This window comes from Carcharhinus amblyrhynchos, chromosome 28 (assembly GCF_965287045.1).
Source record: "Carcharhinus amblyrhynchos chromosome 28, sCarAmb.v2.hapA, whole genome shotgun sequence".
In the NCBI taxonomy this organism is placed as follows: Eukaryota; Metazoa; Chordata; class Chondrichthyes; order Carcharhiniformes; family Carcharhinidae; genus Carcharhinus; species Carcharhinus amblyrhynchos.
Genome location: NC_137351.1, coordinates 20,943,789 through 20,964,043, shown reverse-complemented (window position 1 = coordinate 20,964,043; position 20,255 = coordinate 20,943,789). Strand labels below are relative to the sequence as shown.

The 20,255-nt window shown below is 39.0% G+C and overlaps 1 protein-coding gene across 9 annotated transcripts in view; it reads left to right on the top strand.

Moving 5' to 3' along the window:
• Nucleotides 1-20,255, top strand: part of tcf12 (transcription factor 12) — a 260,025-nt gene that overhangs the window by 217,535 nt on the left and 22,235 nt on the right. For 6 of the 9 annotated variants that reach the window (XM_080214465.1, XM_080214469.1, XM_080214464.1 and 3 more), the window contains 3 exons: nt 1,874-1,944; nt 11,338-11,409; nt 14,892-15,098. In XM_080214465.1, coding sequence (XP_080070591.1) covers nt 1,874-1,944; nt 11,338-11,409; nt 14,892-15,098 — 350 coding nt within the window. The remainder of the gene's footprint in view (nt 1-1,873; nt 1,945-11,337; nt 11,410-14,891; nt 15,099-20,255) is intronic. The other 3 variants (XM_080214467.1, XM_080214472.1, XM_080214470.1) reach the window with 2 other exon arrangements.

Below are 20,255 nucleotides of genomic sequence, written 5' to 3'. Positions count from 1 at the left end.
AAATTAGTACATTGTTTTAAACCTAGTTCATCCTATTCAACAACGTCTTAACCCTTTTCAAAGGCTTTTGATGAAACTAACAGTTTAAAATGGATTTAAATGGAAAAGGCTAGGAATACTCAACAGATCTGGTCACTGAGAAGGAGAAAAATTGAGTTATGGTTTCAGGTCGATGATCTTTAATCAGAAATCATTTGATTGGAAGCTCTGGGAACCTCTGCAGCACATCTTATGGAGGAGCTGGATGCTCCGACACGAAGATCTGCTTTGCAGTTACGTACTGAGCGTTAGTCCCGAGTTTCTATCACTTTCATTAGAGTAATGACGGTGAACGCTGACAGTTCTACCTTCACTGTCACAACAAAATCGAGAGCGATTTAATTTCAAAAGCACAGAAGTGGAGAAAGTTAAATCAAAATGACAATTCAATTGGAATTTTTGATTTCATTATCTTTTGAATTATTTAGTGAAGGAGCACTGATTTAAAATGTATTTTCAAGTTGCCATCTTCATGATACTTCCATTAACACCTTTAAAACTGCAGTAAATTTGGTCTGAAGGTATTTAAGCCCAGGCCAACTGCATTTGAATAAAATGGCTATGAATTGTGTACAGTAATTTAGTTTGCAAACTGGAAATTATTAATTTTAATTCAAGTAAAATACTAAGCAGGGAGTCTACTTTGTGACATCTGTAATAAATATAGTCCAGCTTATTGACACACTGACTTTCAGAGGAACTGTACTTAAAACCCACAAATCATGTTTGTTTGATTTTTAACTATCCAAAGCAGAGATGTAATTTTATTCTTCCCTAGCACAAGTCCCACTACAGACCTACTTTGACATAAAATGAAGCTAGTTGTTTCAGATACACTTACTTGAGAGGGTACCCTTCCACCGTTCAGGTTTGGTCTCAAAAAAGTTGTGGCAACTGATGCTGAAGCATGGCAATACAGGGAACCCTTGAGACGCCGATGATCCATGTCCAAGTTTTGGACTGAATTTCTTGCAATGTTTTCATTATCTGCACAGTTGATACTTAATTGGTATATAAACGCATTCTAGAAATATGAATGTTCAACTTCTGAGCAGACAACAAAAATAATTGAATAGAACAGTTGATCTGGTGTCGCAACTGGGAAAACATTGAAAGGCATGGCCACTGAAGGAATGATTTGAGTTCCAGGTTCAACTGCGTACATTGGCATGTGTCTGAATAGCTGAGATACACCAAAGGCTCATGCAGATGTTCATGACGGTCTACAATGATAAAGGGGGTTCAGATTTTAAACTTGAAATGTAACTTTCTGCTTCTGTAAGAAGTCATTAATTTTGTAATTTCACAGAAAAAGAATCTGCAAAAATCTCAAGTGTGATGCAAAATAGAAATATTTTCTATGAAACTTTTTAATGATGGCTTTTCATCTCTGCTAATATCTAAGTATAAAGAGTGAACGCAAACCAGACTCCAGATTCGAACTGATCGCGATGCATTTTTTGAAGTAGTTTTTTATGGTCTTGTTGCTAGGTCTTGTTGTTTGATTTTTATGTTCAAATAAGTTTATAAAGTTGCTCCATTGATGGACAGTGGTAGTCCAATCCAACCCATTATTACACATTTAGTGTACTTAATTGTAATGTTGTACCTTGTAAAGGTTTGTCTTCAACATTCTTCAACTTTTTGAGTTGTTAGCCTTGATTCATCTGAATGTTTGACTTTTTTCATAGGAAATGCATGACCTATCTTACTTAGATTATTTGAACACTTCCCAAACAGAAACATTTGACAGATGTGTACTTTTGTTGAAAAGTACAAATTGATAATTCTTTTAACTGCATATTAAGTTTACTTTGGGACTTTCTTTATGTAGGTGCTAACCAGTGGTCAAGACCAGGAGGGACCCCATCGTCTCCTAACTATGAAAACTCTCTCCACTCGCTGGTGAGGCAGACCATAACTTCTAATGTCTCTGTGTTTCATTATAATTTTATTTCGGGAAGTTAGAGATGAAAAATAGCTGTGCTATTTGGGAAAAGTTGTCAAGCCAGTTGTAGCAGTTTTCATGCTAGTAAATAGTTTGAAAAATTGACAGTGTAATGTTTGTATCTTTCCTGTCTATTCATCAATCCATTCTTCAGAGCTGCATTCTACAGGCAGCTCTTAGTTCTGCCTCCTCAAGATTATAGAATTATGGTGTAATTATGGCACCAAAGGCCATATGACCCATTATGTCCATATGCCAGATCTCTAGAAAAATCTAATCAGTCCCATTCTCCTGCTCTTTCCCCATAGTCTTGCTGGTTTATTTCCTTAGCGTTCCAATCTGATTTCCTTTTGACCATTTCTGCTTCCACTATCCTCCTAGATAGTGAGTTTCAGATTGTTACTACTTAATTGTGTTTATTAAAAGTTTCTCCCACCCCCCAAAGCCTTAAACCTGTATCCTCTGCTCCTTGTACCATAGTTGATGGGAATAGTTGTTCTTTCTCTACCCTATATAAACCTGCCATAATCTTGTGCACTTCTGTGATTTCCCCTCAACCTCTTTTGTTTCAAGTAGCATAACCTAACCAACCTTGGCTTCCTCCAACTAATCTTGCAGCTAAATTCCTTCTCCTGGAACCATTCTGGAAAATGCTTCTGCACACTCAAGGATATTTATAAATCCTTTCCAAAAGGATGATCAGAACTCAATACAATACTCTGGTTGTAGCCCCCCACTTATACTCAATACCTCATAAAGAAGTGCAAGATTACATATGCTTTGCTAACTGCTCTTCCATTACATCCTTTTACCTTCAAAGATCTGTGCATGTGAAATCCCACGGCCCTCTGTCTCTGCATACTCTTTGGAAATGTGCCTCTAAAGTATACGTTGTCTTTTCCTATCTCTTCTGCCAAAATGCATCACCTCAGATGTTTCCATATTAAATTGTATCTGCCTCATGTCTGCTATTCTACTAGCTTTGTCAAGTGGTATCATCCATAGTTTGCCACACCCCAAAGTTTGGTGTTATTGTGGCATTGTACTCTGTCCAAATCATGTATTCAAAAAAAGCAGTGCTCCTTGTACTGACCCTTGGAGAACACGACCGTCTATCTCCTTCAGTTTCGGAAAAGAAAAGTCATTTACCCATGATTCATTATTATCTGTCCTCGAGCCAATTTTTTTATCTGAGGCAACACTGACCTTTGTGTTTCATGTGCAATAATCTTGTTAGCCAAATGCTTGTTTGAAATGCATGCAGACAACATTTGCAGTCTTCACTCCATCAGCCTTTTCTATTTCTTCATCAAAACATTCAACGGGATTAATGAAGCACAATATCCCTCAGACAAAACAATGCTTCAGCTACCTTTCCCTGATATTGTTTTTAAAGCCTGACTTGCCACTGATGTTAAACTGACTAGGAATGTTCTCACTGTCACTTATATTTATGGCCTTTTCCTTCGAAGAATATATTGCACAACTTAATTCCCATATAGCAAGTTTGAAACTGCAAAGCTTACCTGGTCTGTTTTTTCCAGATTGCAAATTGGTGTATTTCTTTTAACGTGTTTTCAATAAAAAAGGGCAAAGGGAATTCTGAAATACCTCAGTAACTGCAGACTTCATGATGCGCATTGGATTTTTTATCTTAATGCTTCCTTTTTTAAAACAAATTAGGATGATATTTTCGTTCACATTAGAATGTAACAGCAACTTTGACAAACTAGCTCAGGAGTGAACCTTCTGGCTAAAAGGCTGGGATAATTTTGTTTCAAATGAACCATTATTTTAGTTTTCCATTTGCTTTCCCTTGTCTAAATATTGCTGAATTGCTACTGTGCATTCTTAGGATGTAGCAATTAGAGAATCCAATTTTTCCTACCATAGTCCTGAAACTTTCCAGGCCATACTGCATTTCAGAGAGGGAGTGGGCAGCAGATTTCCATTTCCTGCTTCTGAGAGTGCTGCTATTGTACTGACAGCATATTTTGTCACTTAACTCCAGCTTACTTCTATGTACTAGATAATGTCTCATGACTTTGCTGATAAATGAAAAGAACGAGGATTTTTGTAGTGTCTTAAGATATTCCTGTTGTCTCCAGATTTTTCTTTCTTGTCTCTGTTCATTTTTCCTTCTGAAACTCTGTCTCAGATTGTGAAGTCTGTTGCCACCGTTTGAAAAATAACTCTAATTTATCAAGCTCTTTTTAGTCTCCTGTACATCTCGCAAAGTAGTCCCGCAAGTTAGCTAATCTTTCTAACAATGGCAACATGACTCCTCTTGGGGGCTAGTGCCATATTATAGATTTTTTTGAAAGGTTTTGAGTTGTACCAGAACAACAGTTCAGCTCAATTATAAATATGGCGGTCACTTCTATTGCCATTTTCGACAGTATCCATTCCAATCCTGATCCTCTTCTCGCCTCAGATGGAGGTTTCAAAGACACATGTATGGCTGGAAATTTAAAAGTAACTGATAATCAGTGTGTCTCACTCATATAAAGGTGGCCAAGATGCTGACACTGAAAGATGAGCAGGACATACTAGGGTCTGCGTACTGTGTGAATGATCAGGCCTGGAAACAGAATAAAGCATGATGTCATAGGACCAGAAGGTGCAAAATTTCTCATGCTTAGCAACCAGAAGTACTTACCTGTGACTAATTATTACTCACATTTCTTGTTCACAAGTGTTGAAAAATGAGGGTGACCTTTTAAGGAGATGTTTATTTAAGGAGACAGTTCTGGCTGGGCCACATCAAGCACCATCACTTTCCTTAGTCAAAACTGCATTCAAGAGGAACATTCTAGTGAGCAAAGCCAACCCCTGCTTCTCTTTTTATCGCCAACTCTCTATCAAACCCCTCTCCACCCTCACCTTGAGTAACTGTGAGAGAAGCTCAAGGACTTGACCAACTGTTCTGCTGTTTCTGCTGCTTGCCCTTCTCCCCATTGATCATCATGCCAAATCCAAGGTACCGTGTTTTTTCACAGCAAATAATTGAAGCAGAGTTCTGTCATGTTTCATCACAAACATTTCTATAGATGTAATTTTTGTGGCTGAGAGCATTCTTTTGAATTGGTGTTGGGGGAAAAAATACATAAAACTGTATGTAAGTGGGGGAATCCACTTTCACAGACAGACCACATGGCTGTGGTGATGATGCCTGTATTTATCAGTTAATTATCTCAAGCTTTTGAAATGTTTACATATGTATGCATGCAAAATGAGGTAATTTTGAAACTCTTCTTCATTGGCTTAGAACAAAGAATGTTTCAGTCTGATTGTTTCCCCCATATTGGAATTTCAATGGAGCTTCAGGCAGAGAAAGGACAATGAGGTGGGGTGACCAGAAATTGAGTTTGAATAAAGGAGGAAAGAAATTTCAGTGTGTGTCAGATTGTTCATTGGTTGCCATTCCAAGAATAGTATTTTTAATTTGGAAATTAAAACTTGAAATCCTAAAAATTATGTTGAGAGATGATAATTTGATTTTGAAGTCTGTCACAGCTAAGTTGCATGTGATGCAGTATAAAGGTGTTCTGTTGGGATAATTGCTGAAGAAATATCAGAAATGCCATTGAAAGATTCTGGAAAGAACTGCAACAATTATGCGTCACATATTTCTCCAAGACTTAAGTTTTATGCAAGTCTGCTTCTGTCTAAATATCACTTGTAAGTAAATTTTACTAGTTTTAGCCTTAACAGTAAAGACTGGCAGCGTAATTGTTTTAAAAGTGGACATCAGAACATGGTGGTCAGTTTGTTGTTTCTAGTTCAAAAAAAAGTTCTAAAATTTTGTTGTTGGTTCGTTTGTAGATGACACAAATCTACTTACGGAAACTACTTTATCCTATGAGCGCTCAAATTTCAGTCAACATGTAAATAATCTTCAATGTGGTGAAAGGGCTTACATGTAAATAATAATCTTCAATATGGTGAAAGGGCTTAGACAGGAAAATGCAAGTTGGGAAATTCATTGATTAATTTTCTTCAAAAAAAAATGCTTGGGCTGTTGACTAACTGTTCCATTCAATGCTTTCTTCAGTGATGAACTGAATTCTAGTGTTGGGGCTATTCCCAAATGTTTATTTCAAAAAGTTGATGTTCTGGATCTCTAAATCCAGTGTGCTACATGTTCTGGGCCTTTTGTCACCGCTGTTTCATCCTAGTATTGGGGACTTTATCATCTTGTTTATATTTAAGTGTGCTGAGCAATAGATTGGAGTACATTATTGCTGCATGAACCTCCTTTTGCTGGCACAAATTCATAGTTTGAACTTGGATTTTGCACAAGAATGAAAAAAAGCCAGAGCAACCTTTGCTTTTTTTTTAAATTTCAGCCAACTTTATCCATTGTAAAATTTGGCATCTGCCAGGGGCCTTGGACCTGAACATGAATCATAGGTTCCCCACCCTTTTTCAACTCCAAGTACCATCAGCGACACTCCTGAAATGTACAGAACACATTATTGCACTTGTCAACATACCCATTGACCATATCATTTTTCAGGGTGATAAATGGAATATTAGTCAATCCTGGGTTGGCTTGGCAACAACACATCAACTGTAGAAATAAACACATTTCTTTAAGAAAATCTGGAATGAGTAATCATAAATAGCTCTAACACCGAAATCCAGTGCACCATTGAAGAAGGCATTGAATAGGACAGGTAATATTGAACAGTGTAGGTTTTTTTAAGAAATTTAGTTCAATGAGGACCCTTTCACAGATCTTGAAGCTGGAATATTCATGCTGGATAAAATCCAATGTTCAGCTGTGCATTTTCATCCTCACCACGAAAGCCGCGTGTGTGCTGTGTGTCGGTAATTACCAGCACTCCTGGTCATTTGAACAAGCAAGATGTGGGGGAAGCAAATGGCAAAAAATCTGAAGTCAGCTAAAATGCATAAAATGGATTTTGGCACAAGTTATGGTGCAGGAGGTGCAAGTGTTCCCCTTCTTGAGCATTATTCACTGCTTGCTGCTGGGTGTGCATTTGACTGTGATGCTTCACATGAATGAGCAAGCTCTTCACTTGAGAACAAATCTCTTTGCTGAGGTATCAAGGCACCTGGCTCCCATGGGGCTGCACTTAAAATTGATTGGGGAGGGATGGGAGCACCTTGAGTAGAAGGTGAAAATCTCTCTACTTTCACAAAGAGAATGAAAGAAATGGAAAAAAGTAATTGTTTGTAAGCTTGAGGAAAGAAAAATTATTTGTTTGATCAAGGACAAAACTGTTCAAATATGATATGGGCTACTTTTGATTGGTGCAGCACTCCATAAAATGATTGTCCAACTTGTGGGGGGAAAACTGCCTTACAGGCCTTGTTTGAAACTGTCACTAGCATCTTGCTAAAAAGGAAAACATTGTGATCAAACAAACATGAAGGCAGCTTTGTCATCTCATACAATTCTCAAAGGACATTTGGAAAGATAATCTGGCTAGTTGCAAGTTAATTAATTCAATGGGTGATTGCTTACTAGTAACCCCTTCCTGTTCAATTTTGAAATAGATAGCTACAGTAAAACGTTTAATGGTCTTGTTGCTTAAATATTTTGTCACTGTGACAACTTAAACATTCAATGAATTGACATAAAATTATTCTTATGGTAAAAAGCAAACCTTCCGTAGGTTGTCGTTGGGAACATGATTCAAATTTAAGTAACCTACCTCTTATTGGCCATTTTCATACACAGAGCTTTGAAGGCTCTATGATAAATTGATAAGGCTACTGAATCAAATGGAAACTGGACTTCACAGATAGCAATATAGAGTATAAAAGCAAAGTTGTTCTAGACTTTGATCACTGGGCCTCAACTTTAATATTTTGTCCAGTCCTGGATTCTATACAACAGGAAGGATGCCAAGGCCTTGGAGTGGGTGGGGAGCGGATTTACTTGAAAAGTACAAGGGATAAGGGACTTGCACCGAGATACTGGAGAGCCTATTTTGTTCTGATGAAAGGTCATCAACTTGAAGCATTAACTGTTTCTAGCTCCAGAGATGCTGCCAGATCTGAAGAGTATTTTGTGCATTGTCTTTTTTATTGCTGGAAATCTGAAAATATTATCTTTAGAATGGCAGAGGTTACAGAAGTGATTTGGAGGTATTGGAAATGATGCTGAGTTTGATAAAGAAGATGGTTGACAGGAGGGTTGGCAATCCAAGTACACCGGTTTAAGATAGTTGGTAAGTGACCAATATGACTTAAAAATAGAGAATGCTGAAGAATCTCAGGTGGTCTGACAGCATCTATGGAGAGAGAACAGAGCTGATGTTCCAAGTCTGGGTGACTCTTCGATGGAACCAATGTATGAGAACTAAATTCGCTGATGAGACAAAGGTAGGAAAGTTGTCAAGAAGAGGTTAGGAATTTACGAGGGGATTTGGGTAGGTTCATTGAGTAGGCAAAAATTTTGGCAAATGGAATATCTTGTGAAAAAATGTGAACTTGTCCACTTTGGAAGAATAGAAAGGTAGTATATTACTTAAATAGGGAAAGATTGCAGAACTGTGTTACAGAGGGACTTCACGGGGTGGGGGGGAACGACGGCACAGTGGTTAGCACTGCTGCCTCAAAGCACCAGGGACCTGGATTAAATTCTGGCCTTGGGTCACTATCTGTGTGGAGTTTGCACATTCTGTCTGTGTCTGTGTGGGTTTCCTCCCGCCCTCCAAAGATGTTCAGACTAGGTGGATTGGCCATGCTAAATTGCCCCTTAGTGTCCCAAATTAGGGGGATTAGTACTTGGAGTTATGGGTGACAGGTCTGAGTGGGATTGCCCCTTAGTGTCAAGGGGATAACTTGGGGTTCACAAGGATAGGGCCTGGGTGAGATTGTTGTCAGTGTGGACTAGATGGGCTGAATGGCGTCCTTCTGCACTGTCGGGATTCTGTGACTGGGTGTTCTGGTACATGAATCACAAAGCTAGTAACAAATACAGCAAATGATTAGGGAGGCAAATGCAATGTAATCCAATCCATTGCAAGGGGAATTGGGTATATAAATAGGGCAAGGTTGCTACTGCTGTACAGTGTTTTAGTGACACCACTCATCCAGAGTAATCTGAAGTTTTGAGCATCTGGAGTAATGTACAGTTTTGGTCTCCTTCCTTAAGAAAGGATATAATTGTTTTAGAAACTGGGATGACCGATCCCTGGAGTGAAGGGATTAGCTAATGAAGAAAGGTTTGCAAGGTTGGACCTGTACTTGTTAGTTTTGAATAATGGAGTGTACCTTCTTGAAACATAGAAGACCATGAGGGGACTCGATCAGGTGGATGTTGCGAGGATGCTCCTCATTGTGAGGAATCTGATTAAAACATTAAGGGTCTCCTCCTGTTTACAATTGAGATGAGGAGAAATGTTTTTTCTGAAGTTGTTTGCTTGTGGAATTCTCTGAATATCTTCAAGGCTGCATTAGTTCGATTTTTGATTGACAAGAGAGTCTAGGATTAGTGGATCGGGTGGGGGATGGTTGAAGGACAACAAGTAGGAAAGTTATGCTGAGGCCATAGTCAGATCAGCCATGATCTAATTGAGTGGTGTGGCAAGCTTGAGGGCAGACTACTAATTTTTGTTATCTGAGGGGAGAAGAGAGAAATTCTGTATGCAGTAAATTATGATCTGGCATGCACTGCTTGAAAGGGTGTAGCTCATTTCAAACAAGAATTGGGTGTGTACTTGAAATGGAAAATGTTTCAGGACAATGCAGTGTTTTTTAAGCTCAGTATAAGTTTGCATTTCTGGTACAGTTTTGGTTTTTAATCATTAAGAGACTTGCCTTTTTGATAAATTCATTATTCTATGAACCTCAATTTTGACCTAAGAGGATATCACAAGCAGATAGACTTGACTGGATTCATGTGTGACCACAGCCAATAGTGCAGTTTGCCTTTTACCGCAGTCTTGGGTAATTTTTGAAAGTGTAAGGAATGTTCTTAACATATCTCCTCATAAGCACCTGATTCACTGAAAGGTTAACTGAGTACATTAATCCAACCATGATAATTTTGAGTCTAGTGACACTTTCAAGTTTAGGTCTACTTTAAGAAGCTTAGCTTCTCTCTTCCTTCTCAGACATCAAAGGCACTTTAGATGCAAAGTACCCTCAAGAAAGTTGCCAGAAGTGCAACATCCAAGCAATATTCTGAATTGACTTTACATAGCTGAGAAGATTATGCTACAGTTTTCTTGGATTCACACAAACTTCCTTGGCACTAACCAAGTCATGTGTGCAATTGTGGAAAGGGCTAGGGTTGCAGATGATGCTGTCTTGCAGTAACACTGAAGGTTAGTATCAGTTCTTAATATTTGGTGGTTTTCAGGCAATAATTAGTCAAGTATAACCATTGATTTCAATCGATGCCCCCAAGACTAATGAATATTTCACTACAGTTGCATTTTAAACTGGATTAAATTTTAGGGAGCTGCTATTTTTATAACTTGGGTTGTGTTTGAGGATTGAACCAAGAAGAAATGTACACAAAAATAAAAGAAAAATGCTGCAAATACTTGAAAAGGGGAAAAAAATAAAGTGCTCAGCAGGTCAGGCAACATCTGTGGAGAAACAAATCAATGTTTTAAAATGATGATCTTTAATCCGAGCAATTCTGATGGAAGGTTGTCGAAAGTTAAGAGCGTAATATTATCCAACTTTGTTTATTGTTCAAAGCTCCTTTCCAGCCTACTACTCAGTTCTGTCATGATGCAACTTGGGGAATTTGTACCAATTTTTCTCCTTTATTGCATTCTGATGCATTCCAGGTCACAGTTTTATGTACAGTGAACTTAATGAAGCTCACCTACTCAATGACTGATTGACATGATCATTTTAAAGACATACCTAGGTGATTGCCTTTATGGATGTCAGCAAATATTCATTGATTATGCAGTTCGATATTTGGATGAATCAGTGAACAGAGGGGTTTACAAACACAATTCTTCATATGAATACTCATCTTTGTTCAGGTATTGTGGTGTTATAAGGATAAAGGCCTTTTCCATGTTGGTGCAGCAAATTATATTGGCGAGTAAGTTCTTACAAAGTGCTAGTTATAAAGAGGTGTTATTGAAGTTGAGAGATCAGATTGTTCGATCTGAACAGGAAAGTATTATATGGTACAGGAGAGGGAAAAATCTCGACAGATTTTATTCATCAGTTTACTTTATATTTTGAGATGTTTGTGTGATCATTGTTGCTGACTAAATTTCTCATCCAATCTCGAAATTCAGTAACGTTTTACTTTAGTATGAATTCACTTAGCCTGTTGGATTTGCATAGCTTTTAAGTGTTTATATTAATGCTTTTTGCTTCTTATGTCTTGGCTTTACCAGAAAAACCGGGTTGAACAGCAACTCCATGAGCATTTGCAAGATGCAATGTCTTTCTTAAAGGATGTCTGTGAGGTACTACTTCTCTTTCGAAAAGTGCATTTCCATCCATGGTTTACTGTTCTAGACCTGTAGACCACCTGCATGAAATACAGCAATGTACCAAGCAGTGTTTTTAAATCCACATTCTCTTCTCTTTTAATCATTTTTGATTTGTTCCTTATTCATTCACGGGATGTGTGCATTGCTGGCAAGGCTGGCATCTTTTGCCTGTCCCTAATTTCCCTTGAGAAGGTGATGGTGAGTCATCTTCTTGAACTGCTACAGTCAGTGTGGTGAAGGCCCTCGCACGTTGTTGATCTGTGGGGAGTTCAGGATTTTGACTCTGACGATAAAGAAATGGGGATATGTTTCCAAGTCAGGATAGTGTATGTTTTGGAAGAGAATTTAGAGCTGATTTTTCATGTGTGCTATCCTGTCCTTCTGGATGGTGGAGGCCACTGGTTGGGAAGTGCTGTCAGTACAGTCATATATTTCTGCAGTGCATCATGACAGACACTGGTGTCCTTGTGTTAGAGAGAGTGAATGTTTATGGTGGCTGCTGGAGTGCCACTCAAATGGTTTACTTTGTCCTGGATGGTGTTGAGCATCTTGAAACTGTTCATTCAAGAAAATGAACACCACTCTCATTACTTGTGCCTTGTAGGTGGTGGAAAAGCTTTTGGGAGTCAGGATGTGAGTCATTTGCCACAGACTACCCAGTTTTCAACTTGCTCTTGTTGTCAAAACATGTGTGTGGCTGGTCCAGTTAAGTTTCTGATTAATGGTGACCCTCAGAATGTTGGTAGTCAGGGATTCAGTGATGGTAAATCTGTAGAATGTAGTCGTGTTACATTCTTGCTTATTGAAGATGTACCACTTATGTGGCATGAATGTTACTCGTCACTTAGCCAAACCTGCTTGTTGTCTAAGTCTTGCTCCATGCAGGCATGGGCTGCTTCATTATCTGAGGAGTTGCAAATGGTACTGAACACTGTGCAATCATCAGTGAACATCCCCACATGTGACCTTCAAATGGAAGGAGGGACATTGACTAAATGGCTGAGGGTGGCTAGGCAAAGAATATTGCCCTGAGGAACTGCTGCAGAAAAGTCCTGGGCAGAGATAATTGACCTCCAAAAATCATAACCTTGGAGCTCGGTATGAATCTAACCAAGAGAAAACTTTCCTCCTTATTCCCCAGTTGCTTCAGTTTTACTAAGACTCCTTGATTTAACACTCCATCAAATACTGCTGTGATCTCAAGGACTGTCAGTCTCATCACACCTCTGAAATTCAACTATCCATGTTTGGACTGTGAAATATTGAGGTCTGGAGCTGGGTGGCCCTGGCAGAACCCAAGGTGTGTGTTGGTATCTGCTGCTTGATAGCACCAGCGATGACCCTTTCTATTACTTTGCTAATAACTGAGAGTACACTGGGATAGAAAATGATCAGATTGGATATATCCTGCTTTAGGTGAGCAGGATATCGCTGAGTCATTGTATTTACCTAACAAGTTGGACAATGCAGTAGCTATACTGAAACAGCATGGTGATTGACTCAGCTATTTTGGAGCACAGGTCTTCAGTACTGCACATGGGATGTTATCAAGGCCCATAGTTTTTGCAGTATCTAGTGCTCTCAGCTGTTTCTTAATGTGTGCTGTGAGCTTAATTGGCTGAAGATTTGTTTCTGTGATAATGCAGGCCTCAGGAGGCCAAAATGTATCATACATTCTGTCCTTCAGCAGGAAAATGGTTACAAATGTTTACATTTTGTAGTAATATGCTGGGCTCACCATCATTGGAGGATAGGAATGTTCATGAAGCCTCCTTGCATTTGTTTATTTGTCCACTACGAGCATTGATAGATATGGCAGGATTGGAGGAGATGGCTCTGCTGTGGGGTTGTTCATTTTTGCCTCTGCTGTTTAATTTGCATGTAATCTGTGCTGTAGAGTTATGAGGTTGATGCCTCATTGTTAAGTGTGCTCATGGCAGGCCCGTTTTTATCCTCATTGGTTGATTCCCTGACTTGATGGTAATAGCACGTTTGGGGGCATGTTGTTACAGGTTATGGTGACATTCAGTACTGCTGCCGATGATCTACAGCACTTGATTGGTGCCAAGTTTTGAGCTTCTTGATCTGTCTGAATCTACTCTATTTAGCAAGGTGCCACACAGCATGGTGGCAAGTGTCCTCAGGATGAATATGAGACTGTTTCCATAATGACTGTGCTGTGGCTACTAATCATAGAGAGATGCACCTTTCACAAATAGATGGTGAGGACTTGGTTATGTATTTTTTTTCTCCTTTGTGTTGGTGTCCTTACCACCAGTCACATGCCCATTCTGGCAGCTGCATCCTTCAGGATTCAGCCAGCTCTGTCAGTCGTGATGTTCTCAAGTCACTTTTTGATGGGCATGGAAACCTCCCATCCAGAGTGCATTCTGTGTCCTTGCTTCCTCCAGAAGTATTGCTGAACATGAGGGAGCACTCATTCACCAGCTGAGGAAAGTGATAATCAGGAGAACTTGCATCATGCCCAGAGCCATTGTTGAGGGCCACTTCCTTCTGAATGTATAATACTGTGCCACCTACTTTAATGCATCTCTTTTGCTCCACTGGCAAGGATGGTGATGGAGGAGTTTGGGACATTGGCTGAAACATAAGATTTTGAGAGTATGACTATGTCAGACAATTGCTTGGTTAGTCTTTCTCCCAATGGTGGCACAGTCCCCAGATGTTTATCAAGATGACTTTGCAGTGTTGGTTGGGCTGGGTGTGCCTTTGTCCTGTCTGAATCTGGTGCCTAAGCCAATGTCAAATGGTCCTCCTGACACTACACTTGTTTTTTGTAACAGTCTGGAACGACTGAGTGGTTTGCACTGGGCAGTTAACAGTCAACTGCATTGCTATGGGTCTGGATTTGCATGTAAGCCAGACTGGGTAAGGACAGCAGATTTTCAGCCCTACGGGGTATTAGTGAACCGTGATTTTGAACAACAATCTGATGGTTTCATGGCCACCATTACTGATATTAGCATTTTATTTCAGGTTTATTTAATTAACTGACGTTAAATTCCCCAGCTGCCGTGGTTGGACTTGAACTTGTCTTTCTGGAGCATTAATCCAGGCATCTGGGTTACCAGTCCAGTATCACAATCATTTTGATACCATATCCAAATAAAGTTCTATGTCCAACAAATAACCATCTTAATGATTTGCTTCATTATGCTGAGAAAATCACAAACTTTCAAATTGCCCTGCTCATAATAAGTGGTCCCCTTTAATGTGAATTGTTTTTTAAATTCCCTTTCCCCAGATATCCGGTTTATAATTTGAAACATATTCCAGATGCCTATAGCTGCTGTTGAGGCCATTTGTTTTTGTTGCAATTTCTTTCCTTTCTTATCCATGACATGCTTTATACATTAACTGGCCAGCTGTGAGTTTACCTTATCAGAAGTGTTGCCAAAGCAAATGTCTTCATTCAGCCTGTTGTTTCTTAACAGCAAACTCGAATGGAGGATCGTCTAGACCGATTAGATGATGCCATCCACGTTCTCAGAAACCACGCTGTTGGGCCTTCAACAAGCATGTCTGGTGGCCATGGTGACATGCACAGTTTACTGGGACCATCACAAAATGGGCCAATTGGAGGACTGAATTCCAACTATGGAGCCCCTGCGCTGGTAGCATCCAGTAGACAAACGTCAATGGTAACTTCTTAAAATTTATATATTACAAAAGGGAGAAGTTGTCAGCAGTCTTCATGGAAATAATTTATTCTCAGTGGTTAATACAGAATTTCACTTTTGTAGCAGTGTTTTACCAGAATGCCACATGAATATTTTTTAAGTATAGAAAGAAATCAGTTTGCTTTCTCTTCAAATTTAGTGCAGCAAATGAATGCCACACTATTATTGCTGACCTTGTATATTGTGCTTGTCATTATGTTTAACACACTACTGTTGCACACATTTTCTCGCTACACTATTATTTTCAAATGTGTTCATGATTGATTTTAGTTTAAAAAAAAAACTTCAATTTCTGCATGTGAAGTGGTAAGCCTTCAATTTTGGCTACATTGTAGTTGTAGATAACAGTAATGAGTATATGGAGGTAGTGTAGTTTCAAATCTGTGAAATCAGGTTCACTTTTGGTTGTTATTTTTGGAGCGATTGCAGATATTGGAGTTTGTTTTACAATATTGTGTGTTTTATTGGCAAATTGGGGTGTGGCATGATCTAGCATGTTGAAGTACTTACACTATGTAGCTGGTTTGAGTGTGTTCAGAACCCACCACTGTTAAGAGTTAAGATGTCTAAATAGTGCATAGATAGGCTGTGATTTGATTTCAGTGCTCTTGTCAGTTCCCAGGAAATCCTTAAGCCCTCACAACAACATGATATAAAACATATCTCTTACAACTAATGTATTGCAATAATTTGCTTGGAATCACCTTTCTGTGAAGTACACTTTCATGCAATGAGCAACAGTTTGATTTGTATACAGCATATCCTAGTTCAGCAAAAAGGTTAACACCAATCTAAAATATTCAGATCCTGCACTTCTGATTTTTTTCCCTTCACCTCTTCCTGTTAAAACCCTGATTTATAGCTGGTTTTCCATTGAAGCTTTGGGTTTCGTCCAAATAAAACTGTCTACATTTACAGGAAATAAGCTTTGTGCATCTGTGAAATACCATGTTAAAGCTTCAAAGTTGAAACAGTTTTAATTGAACCTCAGATTGCTGGCTCAGCCTAGTTTAATTATTACCAAGAGCCATGTAATGTGTTTATTTTGAATGCTATTGATAATGAAAATTTGTTAATATGGCGCAATTGAAATTCATCCTGAAGTAGTTTTATTTTTATCTTGACTTTCAGTTAAAAATTTTGTCCACGCCTGTTTCAAAATTGCGCTCAATCTAAATTGAAAGAAATATTACTATTGCTGGAATAACAAAAATAGAATTTGAGTTTTTAAGTCGGTTGAACCTTGAGACTAATTGACTGCTGTAAAACATTGCAGGACGTACGTGTTAGATATTCAGTAAAAATCGTATGTTCTGCTTCCACATCTAGTTTTCTGCATATTATTTTCCCAGGATTGCTGATTGCCAGGTTTACTGAGAAATAATGTGTGGTTTATTGCCAAGAACATTATGTAGAAGTTATTCCTTGAAAAATGGCCTCTTAATTCTGCTTTTCTTTAGCACGTTTGCGATTTCAAAATGCTGGACTACGTAATGAGATGTCACTGCAGATGAAGGAGTTGTACTTGTTGCAATAATTGTCTTAACTGTATATGTTGCAGTTGGGTTAAGATGCGGCAGTTGAATCAGTCCATTTTGTGTGTCTCTTGTTTCTCTGCATAAATGAAGTTAGAGTTATGAATGCGCCAGTTGTCACTGACCTCTATTGCTATTTTATCGGATGTTGCCTCTTCGGTTAAGACAATGGCTATCTAAAACAGAAATGTAAGCAGATTTGCACTAATATTACAAATAGTATCGGAGTAAAGAGAATTCTGTCATATTTGTCATTGACGAAGTTGAGCATTTGAAAAGGTAATATCCATCCTCTGTAGTAAGTCCTTCAGAAAGCTAAAATTACATTTATACATTATATAGTTAATATGTATTTTGAATGTACTAATCAGTGATCCTTGCACTTTTATGTTTTACTGACTACTCCTGTCTCAACAGCCTTTATGACCTGGAAGCAGCTTTATTCAGCCAGTAACAGTACAGTAACACTAGATGCAAGTGTCAGATGACATTCTATCTGCACAAAGAACTTTACAAAGCATTTTAATCTAAAACTTTAATGACAGGTACGTAGGGTATTTTTATTTACAATCTCTTTACTGTTCCTTTTCCATTGATGTCAGCACTAACTGCAGCACTGGATATTACCTTTTTAAAGCCATATAGACTGCTGTGGATGTTGTTGGAACATGGTTTAGGTCAAAATATATTGAGGAATCCAGATTTGTGGATGGTCAGGTTTATTCAAAGTTTTGGGTGGCTTGTAATGTTGTTGCAATTGTAATGATTAAGATGACTGTAGGTAGTCATAATGTCAAATATCTGCCATTCTTTCTCCAAAACAGAACCTGTACCCGAGCAAGATTAAACCTGAAGTTGTTGGAGAAAGTCATGTTCCTTGATTGTTATTTGCAGGAAAAAAAATGTCTGCGCAAGGTTTTTGCCTTGATGGAAAGAAAGCCAATGACAAACTGCACCTGCAACTTGTTTTCTTTTTGAGATACAAATGCCTTCTCTCCCCTGTCCAAAAAAGTTGAGGTTGCTGCTTTGTGGAATCCAATCATTATGGAGAAAACAGACTTTTCACAGAGAATTTTGGTTTATGCTTACATTTTTTCCAGATGTGTAACTACTGGCACAAATGTTGTCCGTCAAATTTTATAGCGCGAATGGGTAAACCAGGCAAAGATGATATGCATTGCAGAAGCTTGGAAATTTACTTGAAAAAGTGAATTAGCCAAGAGTACATGAACAGGGACAAGAACTGATGGAATGCAATGTTTAATTTGTGGTTGTGAAATTGAGCTTTTTAATGAAAGGGATTTGAGAACAGCTGTAGTGGAAATATCCATTGAAGCAAACAATTTATAGATTAGTCCCCAGATAGAATCAATTAATCAAATCCATCTTGTCTTCAAAATGTGGGAGCCATTGATATATGAGAGAATTTTCATGGAAAAGCTGCACAGCTTGAAAGCGATATGCTCCAGGAATTTAAATTAAGCTGCCAATGTAGGGTTTCCAGAGCTGTTGTTTGAGTAGAAATAAAGAGACACACGTTCAACACATTTAGTCATGATTGCAACAGGCCTCAAGTGTTACATACTGCAAAATAAAACTGGATGTTGTGCAAATTATACTGCATTTATACTTAAGCACATTAGAAAGTGGCTCTGAGTACTGGAATTATCCCCATTCTGAAGCATTCCTCCTTGCATTGTGAGGGAGGAGGTGGTTTCAATAAGGGGAGATATGGGGAATATAACAACAAAATACATGGCAGCTACCAGCATGTTATCTCCTGATCTATTTATATTATCTGCGCCTTTTGCTGCCAGCCATCTTTGCTGGATCCTATTGGAACTCTTCACTGCATGGAGAGCATTGCCCCATACTCTTCCTCCTCTCATGCTTTCTCTTTCCTCACTGCCTTTGCATGCACACCCTCCTCCACAATGTATATGCACGCTCTCACTCCGACAGTGCACCCTGTTTAGCCCTACAGCACTTCCTAGGCCGGCCTTGTTCTCCCTATTTCTGCATGTGCCCTCACTCTTGTCTTCCTACCTACCATCCCTCGCCTGCCTGCCCACCCACCCACCACTGCAGTCCTGTCCCTGTTTGACTTGTGCCCTCATCATCTTTTACTTATATTGACCCTCTCCCCAACTCTCTGGTCATCTCTTCCCCGCTCCCCTGTTGCTGCCTCTCCCCTTTGCCCCGCCCCCCTCCGACTTGCTTCCCTGCTGCCCCCCCATCATTGCCCCCGCCATTGCTTCAGACAGCAGTGTAGACTCAGATCCAGTGAAGTTGGATTCATTGCTGCAAAGGCTTTATTTCAGTTTGAACTGATTCCAGGACATTCCCACATTTAGCAACAATTTATACCCGTTCAGCAGCCATGGCAATAAACATCAAAGAGTTTAGATCCCTGAGAATCATATCTGGCAGGATGCCAGCATTCTGTTTTGTATTTCTACATTTGGTCTAAAACATGAAAGACTTAAAAAAAAACATTTTAATTGGCAAACTTTACAAAGTTAGATTTTTCTTTCCTCTTTTGTTCTGTGTTCTGGTATCTGGACCCATTGATTGTAAAATATCTTTGTGGGCAAAGCTGTGTACATAGATTTTCCGTGGGAATTTTCTAGTATGTAAAATACTATGTAGCATGAAGAAAAGCTACTTCTGTGTTTTGAAAAATATCCATAACAAGTTTTCCATTAGTAAATGACTGCTGCTTGAATGTATATAGTGCCTGTGATGTAAAAATTTCAAACCACGTTGGAGCTTAAAGCAGAGAGATAGATTAAGGGAATTACAGAAGGAGCACATTCGACCCATTGAGGCTGTACCTATTGCAATCCCACCCAGGCCCTATTCCCATAACCCCACACATTTACCCTGCTAATTCCCCTAACACTAGGGTCAATTTAGTATGATGTGGAGATGCCAGCGTTGGATTTGGGTAAACACAGTAAGAAGTCTCACAACACCAGGTTAAAGTCCAACCAGTTTATTTGATAGTAAACCCACAGTTTATTTACTATCAAATAAACTGGTTGGACTTTAACCTGGTGTTGTGAGACTTCTTACTCAATTTGGCATAGCCAATCAAGCTAACGCAAATATTTTTGAATGACCAAAGACCATCAAAGAGAGAAATGGGTAGTAATACAAAGATGATTCTGGACCAATTCTAGAGTGTTGCATGCAAAGTACCTGAAAAATACCGATGATAAAGCAGTGGGTGGGAGGTTACCAAGGAGAGCAGAGGACACCTAGCATATGTGGGTTTGGAGGAAGCAGCATAGGTAAGGATGACTGCCAGGCCATGAGAGAGGCTATAAGCAAAGAGAAGAATGAACAATTCATTGCATTTAGAGGTGGGAGAGCCAATGGAGGTTGGTGAGAAGAGGTTTGTGAGGGCAGCACTGTTCACTGAGTTTCATCCAGGTGTGAGCTTGATGCCTTGGCTGAGTAGGTACAGTGGTCTGAGTTTTGCAATGTGTAAAATTCTCTCTCTTTCATGCTCAGCCGCTCAATGGTTTCTATTTTGAATCTTTGTCCTGGGTGTATGTGTTTGTGTGTGGGGCAGGGGGGT